General features: G+C 40.1%; 1 protein-coding gene across 9 annotated transcripts in view; it reads right to left on the reverse strand.

Annotated features, from left to right (window-relative positions):
- The window catches only part of CDON (cell adhesion associated, oncogene regulated), a 99,308-nt gene that overhangs the window by 41,820 nt on the left and 37,481 nt on the right, over positions 1–20,007 (reverse strand). For 7 of the 9 annotated variants that reach the window (XR_012028837.1, XR_012028836.1, XR_012028835.1 and 4 more), the window contains 7 exons: positions 19,105–19,377; positions 17,094–17,240; positions 16,123–16,266; positions 15,189–15,476; positions 13,434–13,703; positions 6,947–7,297; positions 442–731 (listed from right to left, as the gene is read on the reverse strand). Coding sequence is in view for 5 of the 9 variants with exons in the window: in XM_072822621.1 (XP_072678722.1) it covers positions 442–731; positions 6,947–7,297; positions 13,434–13,703; positions 15,189–15,476; positions 16,123–16,266; positions 17,094–17,240; positions 19,105–19,377 (1,763 nt within the window). In the remaining 4 variants the exon portion in view is untranslated. The remainder of the gene's footprint in view (positions 1–441; positions 732–6,946; positions 7,298–13,433; positions 13,704–15,188; positions 15,477–16,122; positions 16,267–17,093; positions 17,241–19,104; positions 19,378–20,007) is intronic. The other 2 variants (XM_072822624.1, XM_072822625.1) reach the window with 1 other exon arrangement.

The following is a 20,007-nucleotide window of genomic DNA, read 5'->3' on the forward strand; positions in this document are numbered from 1 at the left end:
CTGCCTTCGGCTCAAGTCATGATCTCTGGGTCCTGGGATCAAGCCCAGCAGGGAGTCTGCTGCTCTTTCTCTCTCTCTGTCTCTCAAATAAACAAATAAAATCTTAAAAAAAGAAAGAAAGAAAGAAAGAAAGAAAGAAAGAAAGAAAGAAAGAAAGAAAGAAAGAAAGAAAGAAAGAGAAAAGAAAAGAAATGTCAAGAAGTCACTAGGTTCTTGGAATTTCTATTTTGGGAGAAATTATATATACTACATTCTTACTGCTTATATTTTTAAGACTGGTAACTCCAGCATGATTGCTAGGATGGCTCCCCCAAAGTCACAGCCCTGGAACACTGCTATTCTATTTCCTGCTGCTCCATAAATGTCAAAGATAATAAGCACATGTTATACACACAATGTCAAGGTGTGTGAAGAGAAAGCTGATAAATGAGAGGACATTACCTTTCGATACTTCACGAAATAGGCATTGATGGGCAGCCCACCATCCTTCCCCGCCCTCCAGACCAGGTTGTAGGTATCGGATGTGTAGGTCTGGGGAGGGCTCAGAATGATGGGGGCATCAGGGACGGAGGCACCACTCGCATTTTTCTCTGGTGCTGAGTCCACCGCACTGGAGCGTTCCTTCACTGGAAACGAGCTCAATAGTCCAGCTTCTGTATTATCTCCTTTATCATTCTGAGGAGGATCGGAAGGTGTAACTGTTTCTGCTTTTGTGTTTGTTTCAAAAGGAACTGCAGAAGAGGGGAGAAAGAGAAAGAGAGAAGAGAGAGCTTGAGGAAATTCATCATCTCAGTGCCTTCTACACAGCGATCGAACTGCCCATGTGGATACGGAGAATCTGAGCCCTGGGACTGAAAACAGGTAACACTTCAATTTGTAATTCATGGAAACATCTAATTTAACCTCCAGGAGCAACCTCTTATTGAAAAAGAAGATGTGGTATCTATATACAATGGAATATTACTGAGCCATCAGAAAGGATGAATACCTACCATTTATATCAACATGGATGGAACTGGAGAGTATTACGCTGAGAGAAATAAGTCAATTGGAGAAGGACAATCATCATATGGTCTCACTCATACGTGGAATATAAGGAATAGTGAATGGGACCATAAGGGAAAGGAGGAGAACTGAGTGGGAAAAGTTAGAGAGGGAGACAAACCATGAGAGACTCCTAACTCTGGGAAATGAGCAAAGAGTTGCAGATGGGGAAGTGGGTGGGGGGATGGGGTAACTGGGTGATGGGCACTGAGGAGGGCACTTGATGGGATGAGCACTGGGTGTGACACTAAATTTTGGCACACTGAATTTAAATAAAAGGAAAAATCAATTATATGATGCAGTAGCTTAGCGATCTGAAGGATGTTATTTTTCCTCACTCTACACTAGTCTTCCCTTTTACAATAATTTGCTAGTTTAACTTCCAAGTTAAACTTGGAACTTAGATTTTAAGTTGGAGAACACAGAGCCTTAACTCCAGTTGGTGATGAAGCGATACATTTCCTTGGGAAGGCAGAAGTAAGACTGTGTTCTTCCAGCCTTGAATCTTAAGAAGGCCTGGTACTTCTACTTCAGTGTTGCCGCATACAGACATCCCAGCTAGCCATGTAGAGAGACTACATGGGTGTGGGGGGATGAAGGGAAGAAGGGCAGGCAGGTGGTGATTCCAGCCTTCACAAAAGCGCCACACATGGGAGTAAAGCCACTTTGGCTGTTCTAGCCCCAGGTGCCAACTGATCGCAACAGCATAAGAGACTCAAAGCAAGGCCAGCAGAATTGCCTAGCTGCATCCAGTTAGCCCACAGAACTGCAAGAGATAATAGAGGGGTTGCTGGAGGGGAGCCTGGGTGGCTCAGTCAGTTTAGCATCCAACTCTTGCTTTCAGCTCAGGTCATGATCTCAGGGACACAATCTCAGGTCCTGAGATCAAGCCCTCCATTGGGCTCCACACTCAGCGGGAAGTCTGCCTCTCTCTCTCTGCCCCTCCTCCTGCCTGTGCTCTCTCTTGCTCTTGCTCTCTCTCAAATAAACAAATCTTTCAAAAAAATAAACAAAAGGGGGCTGTTGGATAACTAAAATACTTATCCCACAAGCAAAACAATTTATATTCAACAAGAGGAAAGAAATGAAACAAGACTAGCAAAGATAAAAGAAGAGTTTACTTATTTCCAAAGTAAGCCCTCTTTCTGGATAGAACTGAAGGTTGGCTTAAGAAACTGCCAACCTAGTATTTTTTTTTAAAAAAAGAAACAAATAAGAGGGAAAAAAGAAAGAAATTGTCAATCTAAAGAAAAATAAAACAAGCTGACAGTCTTAATACTAAAAGCATTCAGAACACAAGAGAAGGGAAAAATACTTTTTTTTGCACTGAAAAAATAAATAGCTTGCGTAAATCCTCAGTAAATGTACTGAGCACATATTACGTGCCAAGCATTGTGCTAGACTTAACGAATATGATCGCATTAAATTCTCAAAACAACTTTCTTTCTTAGGTAGATAGTAATATTCCCACTTTTGCAGATGAAGAAATCAGGGTTCTGGGAGATGGTGACAATAGCTAGCAGAAGAACGTGAGTGGTGCTGCTGTCAAAAATGAGAGAGCGGTCTATGAAAACAAGTATGCCGCCAGCACCATGAAACCTAAGCACTGACAGCTTGGTTTCTCTAAAGTGCTATTCACACTGGCAACAAAAAGGTCTCCTATTTTTGACCACGTCTGTGGAAGGGTTGTTGGTGGGGGGGGGAGCAGAGGAAACAATGCGAAAGCGTTTCTTCTGCACAATGAGGTCAGATTCCTGGTTAAAAATAAATTCAAAAAAAAAAAAAAAGGTGGGTGTGTTTTTAGGACAATCACTGCAGTTTAGGGGAGAAGCAACAAAAGACACAGCCAACAGTGTAAGGTCAGTTCTCTGTTTAAAAAAGAAAAGGTGTCCCAGATGCGTCCTTCCCATTAAAGAAAACAAAAAGGCATGAGAAAATAGTATAGGAGAAAACTAATTAAGTTCACTGAGACCAACTGCAAAATATTGCTCCTGGAGCAGCCGTGTTTACCTAGTGAGTCAGAACGTGGGCTGGCTGTGAAGGGTGTGAGCTGGTGCCTGCTGCCACGGACAGATGGACTCGAGGAAGTGCTGGTAATTAGCTGTGGCTCAGGGTAGTGTAGAATGACCTTTTTATCATTAGCAGTTTCATGGATCCTCTGGGCTGGTTACCACTGGGAAGTGGTATGTGGCTGCACAAGAGTTTAAAGACCAGATGCCTCAATTTATACAGAGGCATGAGACAAATTCATGCTACAGCCGGGGTCTAACCGTACCAGGGTCAAAATCCTACTTCTGCTATTCAGGATGCAATGAGACTTCTCTGTAACTTTTATTAAGAAGGGGATTCAAGGGATGCCTGGGTGGCTCAGTGGTTGAGTGTCTGCCTTCAGCCAAGGGCATGATCCCGGGGTCCTGGGATCGAGTCCCACATCAGGCTCCCTGTGAGACGTCTGCTTCTCCCTCTGCCTATGTCTCTGCCTCTCTCTGTGTTTCTCATGAATATGTAAAATCTTAGAAGAAGAAGAAGAAGAAAAAGAAGAAGAAGAAGAAGAAGAAGAAGAAGAAGAAGAAGAAGAAGAAGATTCAATTCCTTTCCCTCTATTTTCAATGCTATATCTTGAGTGCTCACAAGATACGAGACACAATGTATGAGACCTAGGTGCTTCTTTCAAAAGTTTGTTTAATATACATTATTTCAACTCATCTTCAAAACAACTCTGTGAGTGAGCATTTTTAAAGGTGGAATGCTTTTTGAGATGAAAAAGAGATTGATAAAACTCTGCTTTTCTAAGTGCTCTAACTATGGCAATGAGCTTAATGACTCTGAGTCGAAACTAATTAAACAAGGAATATAACCAAACTTGTCAAAGCCATTCCCACTGTGACCACTCATAGCAGTCACCCCTCCCGGACTATCCCAGGCCAACTCCCATTATAGTGCTGAAGAGTTACAACCCACTCTACAAATATTTGTACATCCAAGACCTCAAAACCCAAGGTCTCTGGAAAGAAAAAAGGAGGGGAGGGGAGTAGTCATCTCTCTCTTTGACCTTGCTTACTCCCCTCCTCACAAAAAAAAACAAGGTAAATAGCTCTCAGTATGCTAGAAATTTAATAGGGCTCAGACTCCTGTAAAAAGAAGTGGGTTGTTACGTATTGTGAGCTTCAATAAACTTGCCTGCACCTTAATAATTATAGACCATGCAAAAGAGGAAATGCAGGACCACTGAGATAGGATGTAGGTAATGGGGTTACTTACTATACACGAAAGTGGTATTAATCAAGATTTATAGAATTTTTTTTTAAAATTTATTTATGATAGTCACAGAGAGAGAGAGAGAGGCAGAGACACAGGCAGAGGGAGAAGCAGGCTCCATGCACCGGGAGCCTGACGTGGGATTCGATCCCGGGTCTCCAGGATCGCGCCCTGGGCCAAAGGCAGGCGCCAAACCGCTGTGCCACCCAGGGATCCCAGATTTATAGAATTTATAAAGATTTATAAAATTCTGCAGGGGGGGCAGATCTTAAAGATCTAAAAAGTTCTAACCTAAACAAGTTAGCTTACGTATCTTCTAAAAGATTCAGATCTTTCATAGATCTGAAGTTAGACAAAATACCTAGTTCCATCAGCTATGACTATCACATCTATCCCTCCTTCTATGCTATATGTACAGGAAGCAATCACTTCAGCCAAAAACTAACCAAGCACTGCCTGGGTTACACCTGTCTTACAGTTAACAATTTTGAGTAGAGCCACTCTTATTTTTGCTTGGCAGAGTGGATATATAAACACACTCATGGGGCCACCTGGGTGGCTCAGTTAAACATCTGCCTTCAGCTCAGGTCATGATCTCCAGGTCCTGGGATGGAGCCCCCCACATCAGGCTCCCTGCTTAGCAGAAAGTCTGCTCTTCACTCTCTCTCTCTCTCTCCACCCCCTTCCCCATCACTCATTCTCATTCTAATAAGTAAAATCTTAAATACATAAATCATAAAATAAACACACACAGGTGTACATACACACACATTTACACATATGTATAAATTTATACAACACTCACCCACCTTCTTTATTTGATGATTCATTTTTTTTAAAGATTTTACTCACTTGTTTGAGAGAGTTTTAAAGTACCAGTATGTAGAGTATCAATATTATTAAAAGTAATTCAAATTTTACTTAATTCAAATTCAAACCTTATGTCAGTGAGTATTTACTTATTAAAGATTTATTTATTTATTCATTCTTTTGAGAGAGAGAGCACGTGCAAGCGTGCACACAGCAGAAGGGGCAAAAGGAGAGGAAGAAGCAGGCTCCCCACCGAGTGGAGATCCCAATATGGGGCTCGATCCCAAGATCACGACCTGAGGCAAAGTCAGATGCTCAACCACCCAGGCGCCCCTGTTTGAGGATTCTTCAGATGACCAAAATCAGTATTTCTTCCTTCCCTAACCACTACATGGGATAAATCATCATTAGATAATAATTAGATAGTAATAATTATAACCTAATACTTAGAATTTACTGAAGGATTTCTATTGCCAGACACCAATCTAAACACTTCACACATATTAATTTCTTAAATTCTCACATCTATCTGGTGAGTAAGGCCTTCACTATCCCTGTTACGCAGATGGAGGAACAAGCACAGACGAGTTCCATGGTTTGCCCCAGGTCTCTCAAAGCTCCTAAGTGGCAGAGCCAGGAGTCTAACCCCGCCTACCTGCTTAACCGCCACATCATTCCCACCTCTAGCATTCAGAGTAGCACAAGAATATAAATGGAAGTCCTTGGCCTTCCCCACTTCTCTTCCAACCTTCAGCTTCATCTAGAGCTAGAGGGTCCTTGTGCACATATGAATAGAAACATGTGTACACATCCAACCTCTGTCCACTTCACCTTCACTCCTGTGCAAAAGACCACCCCTTGGCTACTCTTCTGGCTTAAGGGTACCGGCATACCAGGGGTGTGGCCTACACTCTGGAGGATAGGCCAGGGAGAAAGAGCTGTGTGGAACTAGACTGTGAACTAATTAAAGCAAGGGATTCCAAAAACTCAGTCCTGCTATATAGAAAGAGGAACGTGGGTTCCAGGCTCTGGGTAAGCACAACCCCTTAACCCCATGGACTATGTGACCTGTGGGATCTGAGGACCCAGGCAGAAGAAAGCCGCACGAAGCCTTCTAAGGCAGCAGCCCAAGGCGGGGACCTCAGTTGCCAAAACTAAGGACAATTCTGCTCTATGATTCTCCACCTCTTGCATGACAAATAAGGTGACAGTCTCTACTCAACTACCTGCTGGGGAATGCTGCTCTAAATACTCACTGACATAAGGTCTGAATTTGAATTTGAATTCATTTAATAATATTGATACTCTATATATTAGTACTTCAAAAACTGCATAAAACTTTTAAGACATCCTCACCAAGAATCAGGAGAATATCAAGAATTAATGTTACACATCCCATTAGAAAAATAACTTTGGTGAGAGGTACTGTTAGCACCGTGATTCTTTCTCAATGAAAACCCACTCTTTAGACTTTGGATTCTGTATCTATCAAGGGCTCACCCGAAAAATGTCTGCAACGACCACTTTCAATAGCTTAGAAAACCAAAAGCATTAATCATGAAAAGAGGTCATAACTTGGGCTTGCTCCCACATGAGAGCTGTCCACAGGACAACTACAACCCTAACAAAAAGATCAGAAATGGACATTAAGGTTCATCTGGGTCTTGTTAAGGCCAAATACCAAACACTAGAGTTCTATATTTCACTATCGTCAGGAAACCATATATATATTTAGAGATTGCTGGACTCATGAAAATAACATACTTCAAAGCACTTCCTCCCCTACTATCAGAGGAAGCTAATCACCTGAGAAAAAGAACTAATGGCAACTCACCAACTGTGAGGACTGCCTCTGACTGTGTGGTGCCATGTTCATTTGTGGCTTCACAGGTGTATTTCCCAGCATGCTCCTGAGTGACAGCCTGAATATACAGAGAGCTTGAGCCAGCTCGGGACATGATGAAGTAGACAGGCTCCAGGTCAAAGCCCCCAGGCCGTAAGTGTGATTTCCGGGATTTAGATCTAAGCACTTGCAATGGATGGCTGGTTATCAACCCATGCCGGTCATACCAACGCATGACGGGGACTGGCACTCCGGTGGCATTGCAGGACAAAGTAACAAAGTCTCCATCTACCACCTTTGCACTTGCTGGTGCTGTAATTATAACTGGCTTGAGTCCACTGTCTATTAAAAAAGTAATTCACAAACACAAAAAAATAAGAACATTGTTGTATCCATAGTGCAAAAGTATATAAACTCATTTTATTGCATAACTGTTCTCAATGTCATGTCCAAGTAGCAGTCTTACAGGCATCTTTTATCCATGTGTTCCTTAACAGTGTTTTTTTTTTAATTGAAGTATAATCGACATAAAACCTTAGCTGCAGGTACACATCATGATTCAATACACACACACACACACACACACACACACACACTTGGTGAAATGAGCCCCACCATAAATCTAGTTACGATCTAAACAATGTTTTACATGCACAACAGTACAAAGAACACGTTCATTCATTGAAAGAACAGTGTTTGCATAGTCACATGCAAACAAGGAGACAATAATGATAATAGTAATTTAAAAAAGAAATAACTCTCTCCTCGTTAGCTCCCTTCTCAACTTTTAGCAAGTAAAACTGTCCACAGAAAGTAGAATTCAGGGCAGCCCGGGTGGCTCAGTGGCTTAGCACCGCCTTCAGCCCAGGGCATGATCCTGGAGATCTGGGATCAAGTTCCACGTTGGGCTTCCTGCATGGAGCCTGGTTCTCCCTCTGCCTGTGTCTCTACCTCTCTCTGTCTCTCTGTCTCTCTCTGTGTCTCTCATGAATAAATGAAATATTTAAAGAAAAAGAAAAGAAAGTAGAATTCATCATTGTAGACTCCTAGACATTTCCTACTTAGACTTCTCGTCCTTCAAGAAAAAAAGGAATGCATACAAAGGAATGTGTTGAGAGCTTTCCAATATGTATTCTATACACATCTGACCACTACAAGTATAGAATAAAACCCCAGACTTTAAACATGGAAACAATGTGAAGTAGCATAAAACAAAATAATACTCCTTCACAAAAAATAATTCCAGGGAAAACATCTGATTACAAAAATCCTAGGAGAGAATCCCGTTCTGAGTAAAAGCTGATGAACGTATTTCTTTTTTCTTTTGTTAAATTTTATTTATTTATCCATGAGAGATTCAAGGAGAGAGAGGCAAAGACAAAAGCAGATGGATGAGCAGGCTCCCTTGCGGGGAACCTGATGTGGAACTCGATCCCAAGACCCCGGGATCACAACCTAAGCCAAAGGCAGATGCTCAACCACAGAGCCACCCAGGTGCCCGAAGAATGTATCTCTTACCATATACACGAACAATACTTTGTCTCCAAACTACAGTGACATCAATTCTCTTTCCTTTTGGCCCCCAAATATTCATTGCCTTGAGTTATTTTTTTAAGATTTATCAATTTATTTCAGAGAGAGAGAGCGCGCACACACACACAACGGGGAGGAGCAGAGGGAGAAGGAGCGAGAAACTCAAGCAGATTCCACACTGAGTGCAGAGCTGGACACGGGACTCAATCTCATGACTCATGAGATCACGACCTGAGCTGAACCAAGAGTTGGGCACTTAACTGCCAGGTGCCCCTGGAACTATTTTTAAGTGCACCTACAAAGGAATATTGATTACAAATGGCATTTACTCCACCCTTTTCTTCCTCTTGTCCTACTTCCTACATTTGATAAAAATAACATTTGGTATGATTAGATTTCTAAATTTTTGCCAGTTTAACAAATGTAAGATGCTGTCTCACTGGTCATAACCTGCACTTCCCTGAGTCCTAACAAAGTTGAACATCTTTTCACCTGGGTCACTGATATTTTTCCTCTTCTGTGAAACGCCTTTGGTACATGGGGTCATTTTCCATGGGGTCATTTATCTATTTTGTAATGGTTCAGAGTTCTTTGCATATTCCAGATACCATTCTTTTATTAGTTCTATATGTTACTAGTATCTTCTCATGGTATATTGCTTTTCATTTGTAAAGGTATCCTTTAAATAACAAGGATGTTCTGATTTCAGTGTAGTTGTAACAATTTTTTTTAAATGAGCCCCAAATGTCTTCAGTTTTGAAACCCAATCAGATAGATACTCTCCTACATTTTCTATAAAAATACTGCCATCTTCGGATGTCAAATTAGCTCAGTTGGTTAAGTAGTCAACTCTTGATTTTGGCTCAGGTCATGATCTCAGAGTCATGAGATCAAATCCCACAACAGGCTCTGTGCTCAGCAGAGTCTGCTTAGGGGTTCTCTCTCCTCTCCCTCTGTCCCTCCCCCTGCTCATGCTCAATAAATAAATAAATAAATATCTTTTTTTTTTTTTTAATCTGCCATTTTGGCTTTCATGGATAGGTCTCTAATCCACTATGAAATTGTCTTTGTAGGGATCCCTGGATGGCGCAGAGGTTTGGCGCCTGCCTTTGGCCCAGGGCGCGATCCTGGAGACCCGGGATCGAATCCCACATCGGGCTCCCGGTGCATGGAGCCTGCTTCTCCCTCTGCCTATGTCTCTGCCTCTCTCTCTCTGTGACTATCATAAATAAATTAAAAAATTAAAAAAAAAAAAAGAAATTGTATACATTATAAGTCAGAGATTTAATTTCTTTCTCTCCATTTTGATAGCCAATGGTCCCACATCAAAACTTGAAATGAATATCCTCCTCTTGCTAATCTGCAATGCCACCCATGTCAAGTCCTTAGCTGCAAGTGTCTTTTTGAAGTCTCTGTCTTGTTCTAAGAGTCTATGTATTCCTACACCAATATATTTTAATTACCACAGATCTTTGTACACTAATCTCTGTAAAAAAACGAGTCCCCCATGTTCTTTTTCTTCTTCTTTTAGTATGTCTTAGCTATTCTGGGGCCTTTGATCTTCCATATAAATTTCAGAATCATTTGTCAAGATCCTCAAAATATTTTGATAGGATTTTAATTAGACTTGCATGAATCTACAGAACAGTTTTTGAAAAGATCTGACAGCTATATAATACTGAATTCTGGTATCTACCAACTGGTGTACCTTTCTAGGTTAGCTAGGTCCTCTGAATGTTGCTAATATTAAAAGGTGACTTTGAAATTATATTTTCTGTTGTTGCTGGTTATAATAGTTAATTTTATGTGTCAACTTAATTGGGCTAAGGGAGGTCCAGACAACTGGATGTGTCTGCAACAGTGCTTCCAGAAGAGGTTAGCAGATGGCACTGCCCAACAAGGATGAGCACCACCCAGTCTGCTGAGTGCTCCGCAGAATGAAAATTCAGAGGAAAGGTGAATTCTTTCTCTCCTTAAGCTGATCCCTCTTCTTCTGCTCTTGGACACTGGACGTCAGCACTTCTGGTTCTCCAGCCTTCGGACTTTGGTCAAGATTTAAACCATCAGCCCCTCCTTCTCCCCACAAATAATTACACTACTGGCTTTCCTCCTTCTCCAGTTTGTAGACAGCAGACTATGAGACTCCTCAGCTTCCATAACCATGTGAGCCAATGCCTATAATAAATCACCTCTTATTTTTATCTTGTATGTCCTATTGATTTTGTTTCTCTGGAGAAATCTAATATATACAGTGGTATATAGAAAGACATTGATTCTTGTTTATTGGTCTTCATCCAGCCATCTTGCTAATTGCTTTTATTATTTCTAGTAATTTTCCAGCAACTTGAGAATTCTCTGTGTTGATAATCACAGTTATACATTAATCATTAATAATGATTTGGTTTCTTTCTCTCTTGCCCTTACAGATTTTATTTTTCTTGTCATTCTGTGCTGGTTAGAATCTCAATATGATGACAAATAAGAGATTCTAAAGAGAATGTTTCCAACATTTCACCATTAAAAGTGACATTTCCTGTAAGTTTTTGTTAGATACTCTTTATCAAATTAAGAACATTCTCTTCTATTTCTGTTTTTCTAAGAGTACCTCACATGGGGGCACCTGGGTGGCTCAGTGGTTGAGCATCTGCCTTTGGCTCAGGGCATGATCCCAGGGCCCTGGGATCGAGTCCCACATCAGGCTCCCTGCAGGGAGCCTGCTTCTCCCTCTACCTGTGTCTCTAGCCCTCTGTCTGTGTCTCTCATGAATAAATAAATATAATCTTTAAAAAAGAAAGAGTATCTAACATGGACACTGAAATGTATCAAATTGTTCTGCCTCTATTGATATAATCATAGTGTTTTTCTTCTTTATTCAATCAAAAGGATGAATGACACTTTAAATTTTCTGACTGATTCCTGGGATGACTCCTTAGTCATTTCCTTTCATATATGAGACTGAACTTTAATTTTCCTTTCTTATTTCATTCTTTTGTGATTTTAGAACGAAAATTATACTAACAGGAGAGTTCCCATTTTTTACTTTTCACTGGAAGAGTCTGTGTAATATTTGAAATGGTCTATTACTTGAAAGTGTATTAGAACTCTCCATAAAACCAGCTGGCAGGGATCCCTGGGTGGCTCAGCAGTTCAGCACCTGCCTTTGGTTCAGGTCGTGATCCTGGAGTCCCACGATCAAGTCCCACGTCAGGCTCCCACCATGGAGCCTGCTTCTCCCTCTGCCTGTGTCTCTGCCCACCCCCCCCCCCATGTCTACCATGAATAAATAAATAAAATCTAAAAAAAACCAAAAAAAAAACAAAAAACAGCTGGCCTGGTATTTTCTCTGTGGGAGGACTTTTCCTTCTGATAGTATAGGACTATTCAGGCTTTTTAATTTCTTTTAGGTCACAGCCTTACTAAGTTGTATCTTTCCTAAGAATTTGTCCATTTCTGTCTAGATGTGTAAATTGTTGGCATAAAGTTCATCCCTGTCTTATTATTTTTAATCTCTATAAGACTTTTACTTTTTATTCCTATTGTTTATTTGTATTTTGCCAAAGATTTGTCCATTTTATTAGTTTACAAAGAACCAACTTTTTCTTTACTAATCCTCTCTACGTTATCTTCCTTTTCTATTCAATTGATTTCTGCTCTTATTTTTATTTCTTTTCTTATGCTTTCTCTAGATCTCTTCTGTTATTTTACTTAGACCATGAATCTTCAGTCTTACCAATTTTCTTTTATAAGCATTTAAGGCTATACCTTGCCTTCTAAGTTCCATTTTTGCTATACGCTGCACAATTTGATCTGTGGCATTTTAACTTTTGAAATAATTGCACCAAGGTCAGAGAATGGGTCTGCATGACACTGATTCTTTGATCTGTGAAATACTGATAATTCATAAACAAAAGATTGATTTCCCTAATATATAAAGAACTCCTACCAATCCACAAGAAAGAAGACCAACAGTCTAATTCTTAAAATGGACAAAAGACAATAAATAGTCAATACACGGGAAAGCAAATTCAAATGGCTCATACACATATGAAAAGAAGCCAGATTCACTCAAAATAGAAGAAATATAGATCAAAAGGTAGTTTCTTTAGCCTATCAGATTGGCAAAGATTTAAAAAGCAATTGACAACACCCTGCCTTGGTGAAGACAGGAGGAGAACAGGCAGTTACACGTTGCTGGTCGGTAAGAGTATGAAGAACAGTAACAATTTTGCAGAGCAACTCAGTGATATTTATCCAAATTACCAATGCTTTTATTCAGCAAGTTCATTTCTAGGTATTTATTTTATGGATATTCACACCCGTGTAAAATAATATATGCAGAAGGACATTCATTATAGAGCTCCTTAAAAGAGCAAAAGATTAGAAATAGCCACCAATAAAGTACTAGTCAAATCATTATAACCATATCATGGAATACTAATAAGTAGCAATCTAAAAAAGGAATGAAACACTCCTTAATACGGGAAGATGTCCAAGATTTGTTAAGTGAAAAATTCAAGGTAAAGAATACTACCACCATGTAGGGGGGGAAACTCCCAGATGTTATTAAATGCACACAGACACATTATGTGTAAGTGATCGTAAACGTACATTCAAGGATATTCAAGAAACTGATGAAACTAGTTAGTTCTAAAAGCAATATGGTTGGCCAGGGAATAGGAATGAGAAACTTTTATCACATGACTTTTAAACTATGTAGTAATGGTTAAAAAAATATATACAAAAAAATTTTCAAATGAAGTTGATCACATATTTGCTTCTTCATGGAAATGCCTACCTGCAGCTAGAAAGGAACATGGAAAATGGGCATAGTTCTGTTATGGTAATAGGATTATGTTTTTGTAGTGAGAATGATTTAATTTTTAACCAAAAGAAAAGCATATCTGTAAAGTGAAACTTCCTAGGATTGGGGGACCCAAATGCCTACCTTTTATAATTTCAAGTCTCCCAGTAGACTGTGCAAATCCAATCCTATTATCTGCTACACACTGATACAGCCCAGAATCTTCCAGGGTAACACCACTGATTTTCAGTCCGTTTCCTGTGGGTAGGTGTCGTGGGGAAGGATGAACAGGCTGTGCGTTATGAAACCAGGTACGGTTTGGAGTTGGGTTCCCATGAACCTCACAAGTGAATTGTACTGTGGCACCCAGAGAGACTGTCTGATCCTGTAGTCCTTTAGAAATTGAAGCATTTTCTGAAAATAGAACATATAAATTAAACTCCAGCCCTCAAGGGGTACTTCTTTAAATGATCACATGATACACATAAAATCTTCCCTCTATCAATAACTAGTTGAAACCGGGATCCCTGGGTGGCGCAGCGGTTTGGCGCCTGCCTTTGGCCCAGGGCGCGATCCTGGAGACCCACGATCGAATCCCATGTCAGGCCCCCGGTGCATGGAGCCTGCTTCTCCCTCTGCCTGTGTCTCTGCCTCTCTCTCTCTCTGTGTGACTATCATAAATAAATAAAAATTAAAAAAATAAATAAATAAATAACTAGTTGAAACCAAATTTTATTGTTTACTCACATTCTCTCACCTGCTGTGGTCATCAAGAAAAACATCAGAAATATTTTGAACTTTCTACTAATAGGATAAACCGTATGTTACTAATATGTCATGTCTCTTTTTCTAAATCTCTCCACCCACTTAACTCCTGCCAACATTCACACACACACACACACACACACACACACACACACTCCCTTGGCTTCTCTGAGCATTTATTTCAGGTGATTTGTATAAATTAGTAGTTTCCCTGGACTTCCCACTGAACAAGAGCCAAAACAGAAGAATGTTTATTTGTTATTTTCAAGTTAAATTCCTTCCATGATCAGTTCTGCTTTAAGGTTAGGTGTATAGTGGGCAGAAAACTTTAGTGTCCATCAAGTCACTTTAACCTAGACAAAGCAGATGATCTACCAACATTTATCACATATGCCAAATTATAGGATTCTGCATATTAATCTAGACCTATCACTGCACTTTAAAGCTCACTTGTCATTCCCTAATTTTCAATGTTACCTACATCAGGCCATCATTGCAAATAAATACATGCAGAAGTTTATGAAAATTATTTTTACTATGAAACCACTTACTACCTACTTTTCTGGCTTTCATGAAAATCTGTTTTGATAAAGGAAAACATTTTTTGCTGCTAGACGTGACAGTGAGATAGGTAGCTGGAAGAAAAGAAAGGAAAAGCTGTGAGATAAAGAGTGTATATATAGAAATGTAGGTGGAAATAATGCAAGGTTGTTGAGCCAGATCCAAGGAAAGCATTCCAAAAGGGAAAATGATATGAAATAGATTTCTTTTTGAGAGGACATTTTTTAGTTAGCACTCTTAGCTACTATTACTGGGTAATACACACTGAGAGAGCCCAGAATCTTCCATCCTATTGAACTCCCATCTCTTCCCTCCATGTCATTAGGAAGGAAAAACAAGCTCTGTATTATATAACCAGGGTGGAGGTATGGTACCCAAGAACATCCCAGGTGAGATGTTCTGTGCCACCAAGAAATACTGTCAAATTCAGCAGGCCTTTCTGACTACTGGCATAGGTGTTTCTAGCTTGTCCCTATTTTACTTATAGTTCCCAAAGAGATCTCCCATTCCATACATCACTTAGACCAGAAAATTAGCCTGACTTTAAAAACAATTTAATATATAACATCTTACCAAGTACATTAACCATGTAAGTCACACGTTTGATGTCTCCAGACTTGTTTCCCACTACACAAGAGTAGTTTCCAGAGTCCTTTGGGTCAATACTATCTATGGCAAGATGAGAATACAACCTTCTCCAATTGCTTCCCAGGAGAGCGTCCTGATCGTCCTTCAGCCAGTACACTTGAGAGGCTGGGACCCCACTCACCACACACTCCAGAGTGACAGGGCTATGAGAAAGGACAGCCAATGCCTGGGAATGGGTGGGGTGAAGAATATGGAAATCATCTGAAGAAGGGCCTGGGAAAAGAAGAGGAGAAGAAAAATTGTTATTATTATATATTCACTTCCAATCGCTTCCTTAGCCAATCTGTGAGCCTTCCCATCTTCCCATTTATTATTCTTTACACTACAAGGTCCTACTTGGTAGCTAAACCATTTTTAGCTGAGAATTAAAATCAAGACACTTTGTGATCCTTTAGGACTATTTCTGAATTAGCAGTTTAGAAATGTAGAATTTCTGGCAAGTCCAGAAACTACTACTTTGTTGTGCTTTGACTATTGGTTCTATCCCAGTTCAGCTATCATAATCTGATAAGAGAAAAAGATACGTATTTTTTCATAATTCACAGTTAGCCATCAATTTAACACTGATATAAAGCTCTATTTCCTCTACAATTTCTTTTTATTTGAGCAAAGGCTCATGTTTTCCATATGCTTTTCACTCTGTCAACCTTGACCAAAATTCTCTTCTAAAAATTCATCGTCTTTTAAAAACATGTACAGTACTATTCTATAAAGCATTTATGCATTTAATTTTTTCATAAGACTTTCTTATGATAAGCAAACAGGATCAGAAAGGAAAATGAACTCTGATTTCCCAAGGTTTTATAAGGAATGTTCCTGAGGACTCTTCCTAGTGATCATTATTCTCCCAAATACTTACGACTCACAAGAAGCTTTCGGCCAGTGGGTTCAACTTTTAATTCATGTGTGACAGGATTAAAAGCTGCACATTTATATGATCCCTTGTCCTCTAAAGATACATTCAAAATCTGAAGATTCCCTGATGGAAGGATTAAGTAATTCTCTGGGGAAAGAAGGGAATGCAGTTAGGCCTCTACTAGAAGGACACCAATTAAAACAAATGAAAGGTGATGGTTGTGCTTTAAATTTAGACATAAGACTAGCAGCCAATAAGCAATCAGGGAGGATGTATTAAATAAAAGAAAAGGCAAGTCAAGGAAGGAAAAAACAAGTCAGCAGTACTAGAGGAACAAAATTAAACCCATCAGAAACATTTGATAACAGATCATTTGTTGAGAACATTGAACACACAAGCGTATTTAGACACAGAGACAATGACTGTAGCAACCACCTGGAGCAAACCTCTAGCTACAAGACAGATCATCCAGTGTCCATTATTGTCTTTCCACTTATTTTTTTCTCAACAAATACTGCCATCGAGGGCCCAAACACAGGTGATAGAACAATAAAGAGAGCCGACTAAAGCCCTGCACTCACGCAGCCCACGTTCCAGTGGGGGAAATGGGGGTGGCAGAGAAAGGGGTAAGTAAGAGACAAGCAAACAAGAATGTGCATAACACAATGCTATGAAAATTGAAAAGGAAGTTAAGTAAAGGGGATGGAGAGCAACAGGGCCTTTCATTTTAGATGGGGCCATGAGGGAGGTCTATCTGAGTGGAGACCTGAGCAGAGGAAATGTGGGACTGTAATCACATCTACAGGCTACAGATCTGTAGCCATCTGTGCTTGTCTCCACTTGACTTCTGAGAGTAGAGACAATATATCTTAGGCATTTTTTTTTTTTTTTTTTTTTTTTTGGTATTCACGGTCCCTAGCACACAGAGCTCCATACTAGGTTAATGACATTTGGCTTCCTGTAAAAAGTCTCACCTGTGGACTGTTTGAGCCACTTTCCCCGGATTTTATAGCGCACCTCGGCCTTGGGGTTACTATCTGGAACCTTGCAGCCAATGAAACCAGTACTTTTTTCTTCTGCTGTAACAACATGCTTTGCTGCTGAACCGAAATCACCAAGAACTAAAATAAATAAATAAGTAGATAAGTAGATAAATAAATAAAGGCAAACTTGAACTCTCTTCCCCCAAAGGAAATATAAAATCTAGAAGCCACATCTGCAACATGGCGGTTTGTGGCAGCTAATCCAGTTCACAGAGTAGCGTGATTATTCTTTTTCAATCTCAGAAAAGTAGTTGGAGTAGGGGTGCCTGGTTGAGGGCTAGAGCTACATCATGGCACCCTTTTTCACTGAAGTCAATGCTTCCAGAAGAGTGCAAAAAAAAGCAGGCTGATCAGAAACAACAAATACCCATCATTTGCTTCAAGGTGGATGGAACTGAAGGGTATTATGCTGAGTGAAGTAAGTCAATCGGAGAAGGACAAGCATTATATATGGTTTCATTCATACGGGGAATATAAAAAATAGTGAAAGAGATTATAGGGGAAAGGAGAGAAAATGAGTGGGAAATATCAGAGAGGGAGACAGAACATGAGAGATTCCTAACTCTGGGAAATGAACAAGGGGTAGTGGAAGGGGAGGTGGGTGGGGCGATGGGGTGACTTGGTGAAGGGTACTGAGGGGGGCACTTGACGGGATGAGCACTGGATGTTAAACTATATGTTGGCAAATTGAACTCCAATAAAAAAAATATACAAAAATAAATTAATTTTTTAAAAAGGCAGGCTGTTCTTAAAACATCAGGGAGAACTGTAAAACATCATCCTTCCCATTCTGTCAGGATAAATCCTTTTCAAATCCAGTCCCTCATCAAAACGCACTTTCCCTATGCATCTTCATTCTGCATGTAGCTATTCCCACTGCAATAAAGTGGCTTATAGGCATGAAACCTAGGACATCAAGAAACCAAGCAATATATCATTTCTCTCTCAACTCCTCTCATTATTGGGGCACCTGGGTGGCTCAGTGGTTGAGCATCTGCCTTTGGCTCAAGTCATGATCCCAGGGTCCTGGGATCAAGTCCCACATCAGGTTCCCCTTAGGGAGCCTGCTTCTCCCCCTCTGCCTGTGTCTCTGCCTCTCTGTGTGTCTCTCATGAATAAATAAATAAAATCTTTATTAAAAAAAGTTCCTCTCACTACTTAAAAGTTAACTACAGATGGAGCCTGCATGGAAGTGCTCTTTATTATCTCCAATGCTGAAAGCATTTAACCGCCTGCCACTAGGAATTTGGCCTTCCAGTGTGTGTCTTGGAGCTGTCCATGGGTCACAGCTCTACAAAAACATTTACTCTTCTCAGTTATGACAAACTCACGACTCCTGGGGAATCCAGATTTGTTCTGTAAATAGGGGTGCCCTTACAAAGACATTTTCCATTACTGGAAGCCATCACCATTTGAAAGGCAGATGGCTCAAACCTACTAAGAAAACCACCACATTCCAGATTTTCCATAAGTTCAATCCTCAACATTCCTTTCTCTACAGTCAATTATTTTTTTCCTGCTTCCTTAGCCTGGTTTCAATTACATAAATTAAAATCACTCAGTAATCAAGACAAATAAAACAATTAGATATGAAAGATAAAGGACTGCACGAAACTACTGAATGTCAAAGCAGACAACAGCTTTTTTGCTGCTGGTGATGTTAAGGTCTTCTATATACTCAAAAAGGAATTCAGAATTTGCATTAGAAAACAGTCCTAACCATGTAAAAGTTATTTCCACGCCTCTCTTACAGGTGAAAACATGAGACTAGGCTCACAGAGGTTCAAGTACATCTCCCCCAAGTTAAACACATATAAGAGTCAAGGCTGGAATGAGTATGTGTTTACTCCAGAGCCCACATTCTTCCTTCTATTCAAAAATGCAAGTACTAACAGTAATTCTAGGAAAAAAGCATAGATATTAGGGACAAAATTAAACTCACCAGCAGTGGATACTGTTGCAGGGCTGCTCACAATTGCACCGATGCTATTGTTGGCAACGCACTGGTAGGAACCCGAAAGGGAGGGATTAAGAGACAGAATAGTCAAAGTCCCCTGATGAATCTTAATCTGTTCCATGTTTCTATCCAATCTTTTTCCATTATGCAACCATGAGATGTGAGCGCTCACAGGTTTAGCAGAACAATGTAGTACTACAGGTCCACCAAGTTTCTGGACAGCGGATAGTGGCTCAGAAATAAAATAAGGTGCCAAGTCTACAAGGAAACGTTCCACATGTGCAAAGGGGTCGGAGGGGAGGGAAGAAAGGAGATGAGGGAGAGAGAGAGAAGAGTATGTTGAATACATTTCATCTGAAACTATATAACTAAAGGCAAGCTCTTATTTCAACATACCTTACAATTCCTAATGTTTGTAAAAGTTCTAGGAATATTTTATATGCCCAGTTTTGGAAAGAAAGAAGGGCAACACATTATCCTAGGACTTAACAATTAGGGTAGAAGAAAAACTTTACAATCGGGCACCTGGGTGGCTCATGGGCCTTTGGCTCAGGTCATGATCTCCAGGTCCTGGGATGGAGCCTCATGTCTGGCTCTCTGCTCAGCGGGGAGTCTGCTTCTCCCTCTCCCTCTGCCCCTCCTCCCTGCTCATGCTCTCATTTGCTCACTTTCTCTCAAGTAAATAAAAAAAAAAAAAACTTTAAAAAAAAGAGACCTTAAAAAAAAAAAAAAGAAACCTTAAGGTAGAAATCAGACAACATACCAATTCTCCAAGTGAGAAATGGCAAACAGCTCTTTTTATGAAACAGCTTCTAAGAAATGCAAGTTAAGAATCTGAAAAAGTGAAGATAACTTGCAAAATAAAAAGATTTCTCTCCTACATCACCA

This window comes from Canis lupus, chromosome 3, assembly GCF_048164855.1.
Source record: "Canis lupus baileyi chromosome 3, mCanLup2.hap1, whole genome shotgun sequence".
Classification (NCBI taxonomy): Eukaryota; Metazoa; Chordata; class Mammalia; order Carnivora; family Canidae; genus Canis; species Canis lupus.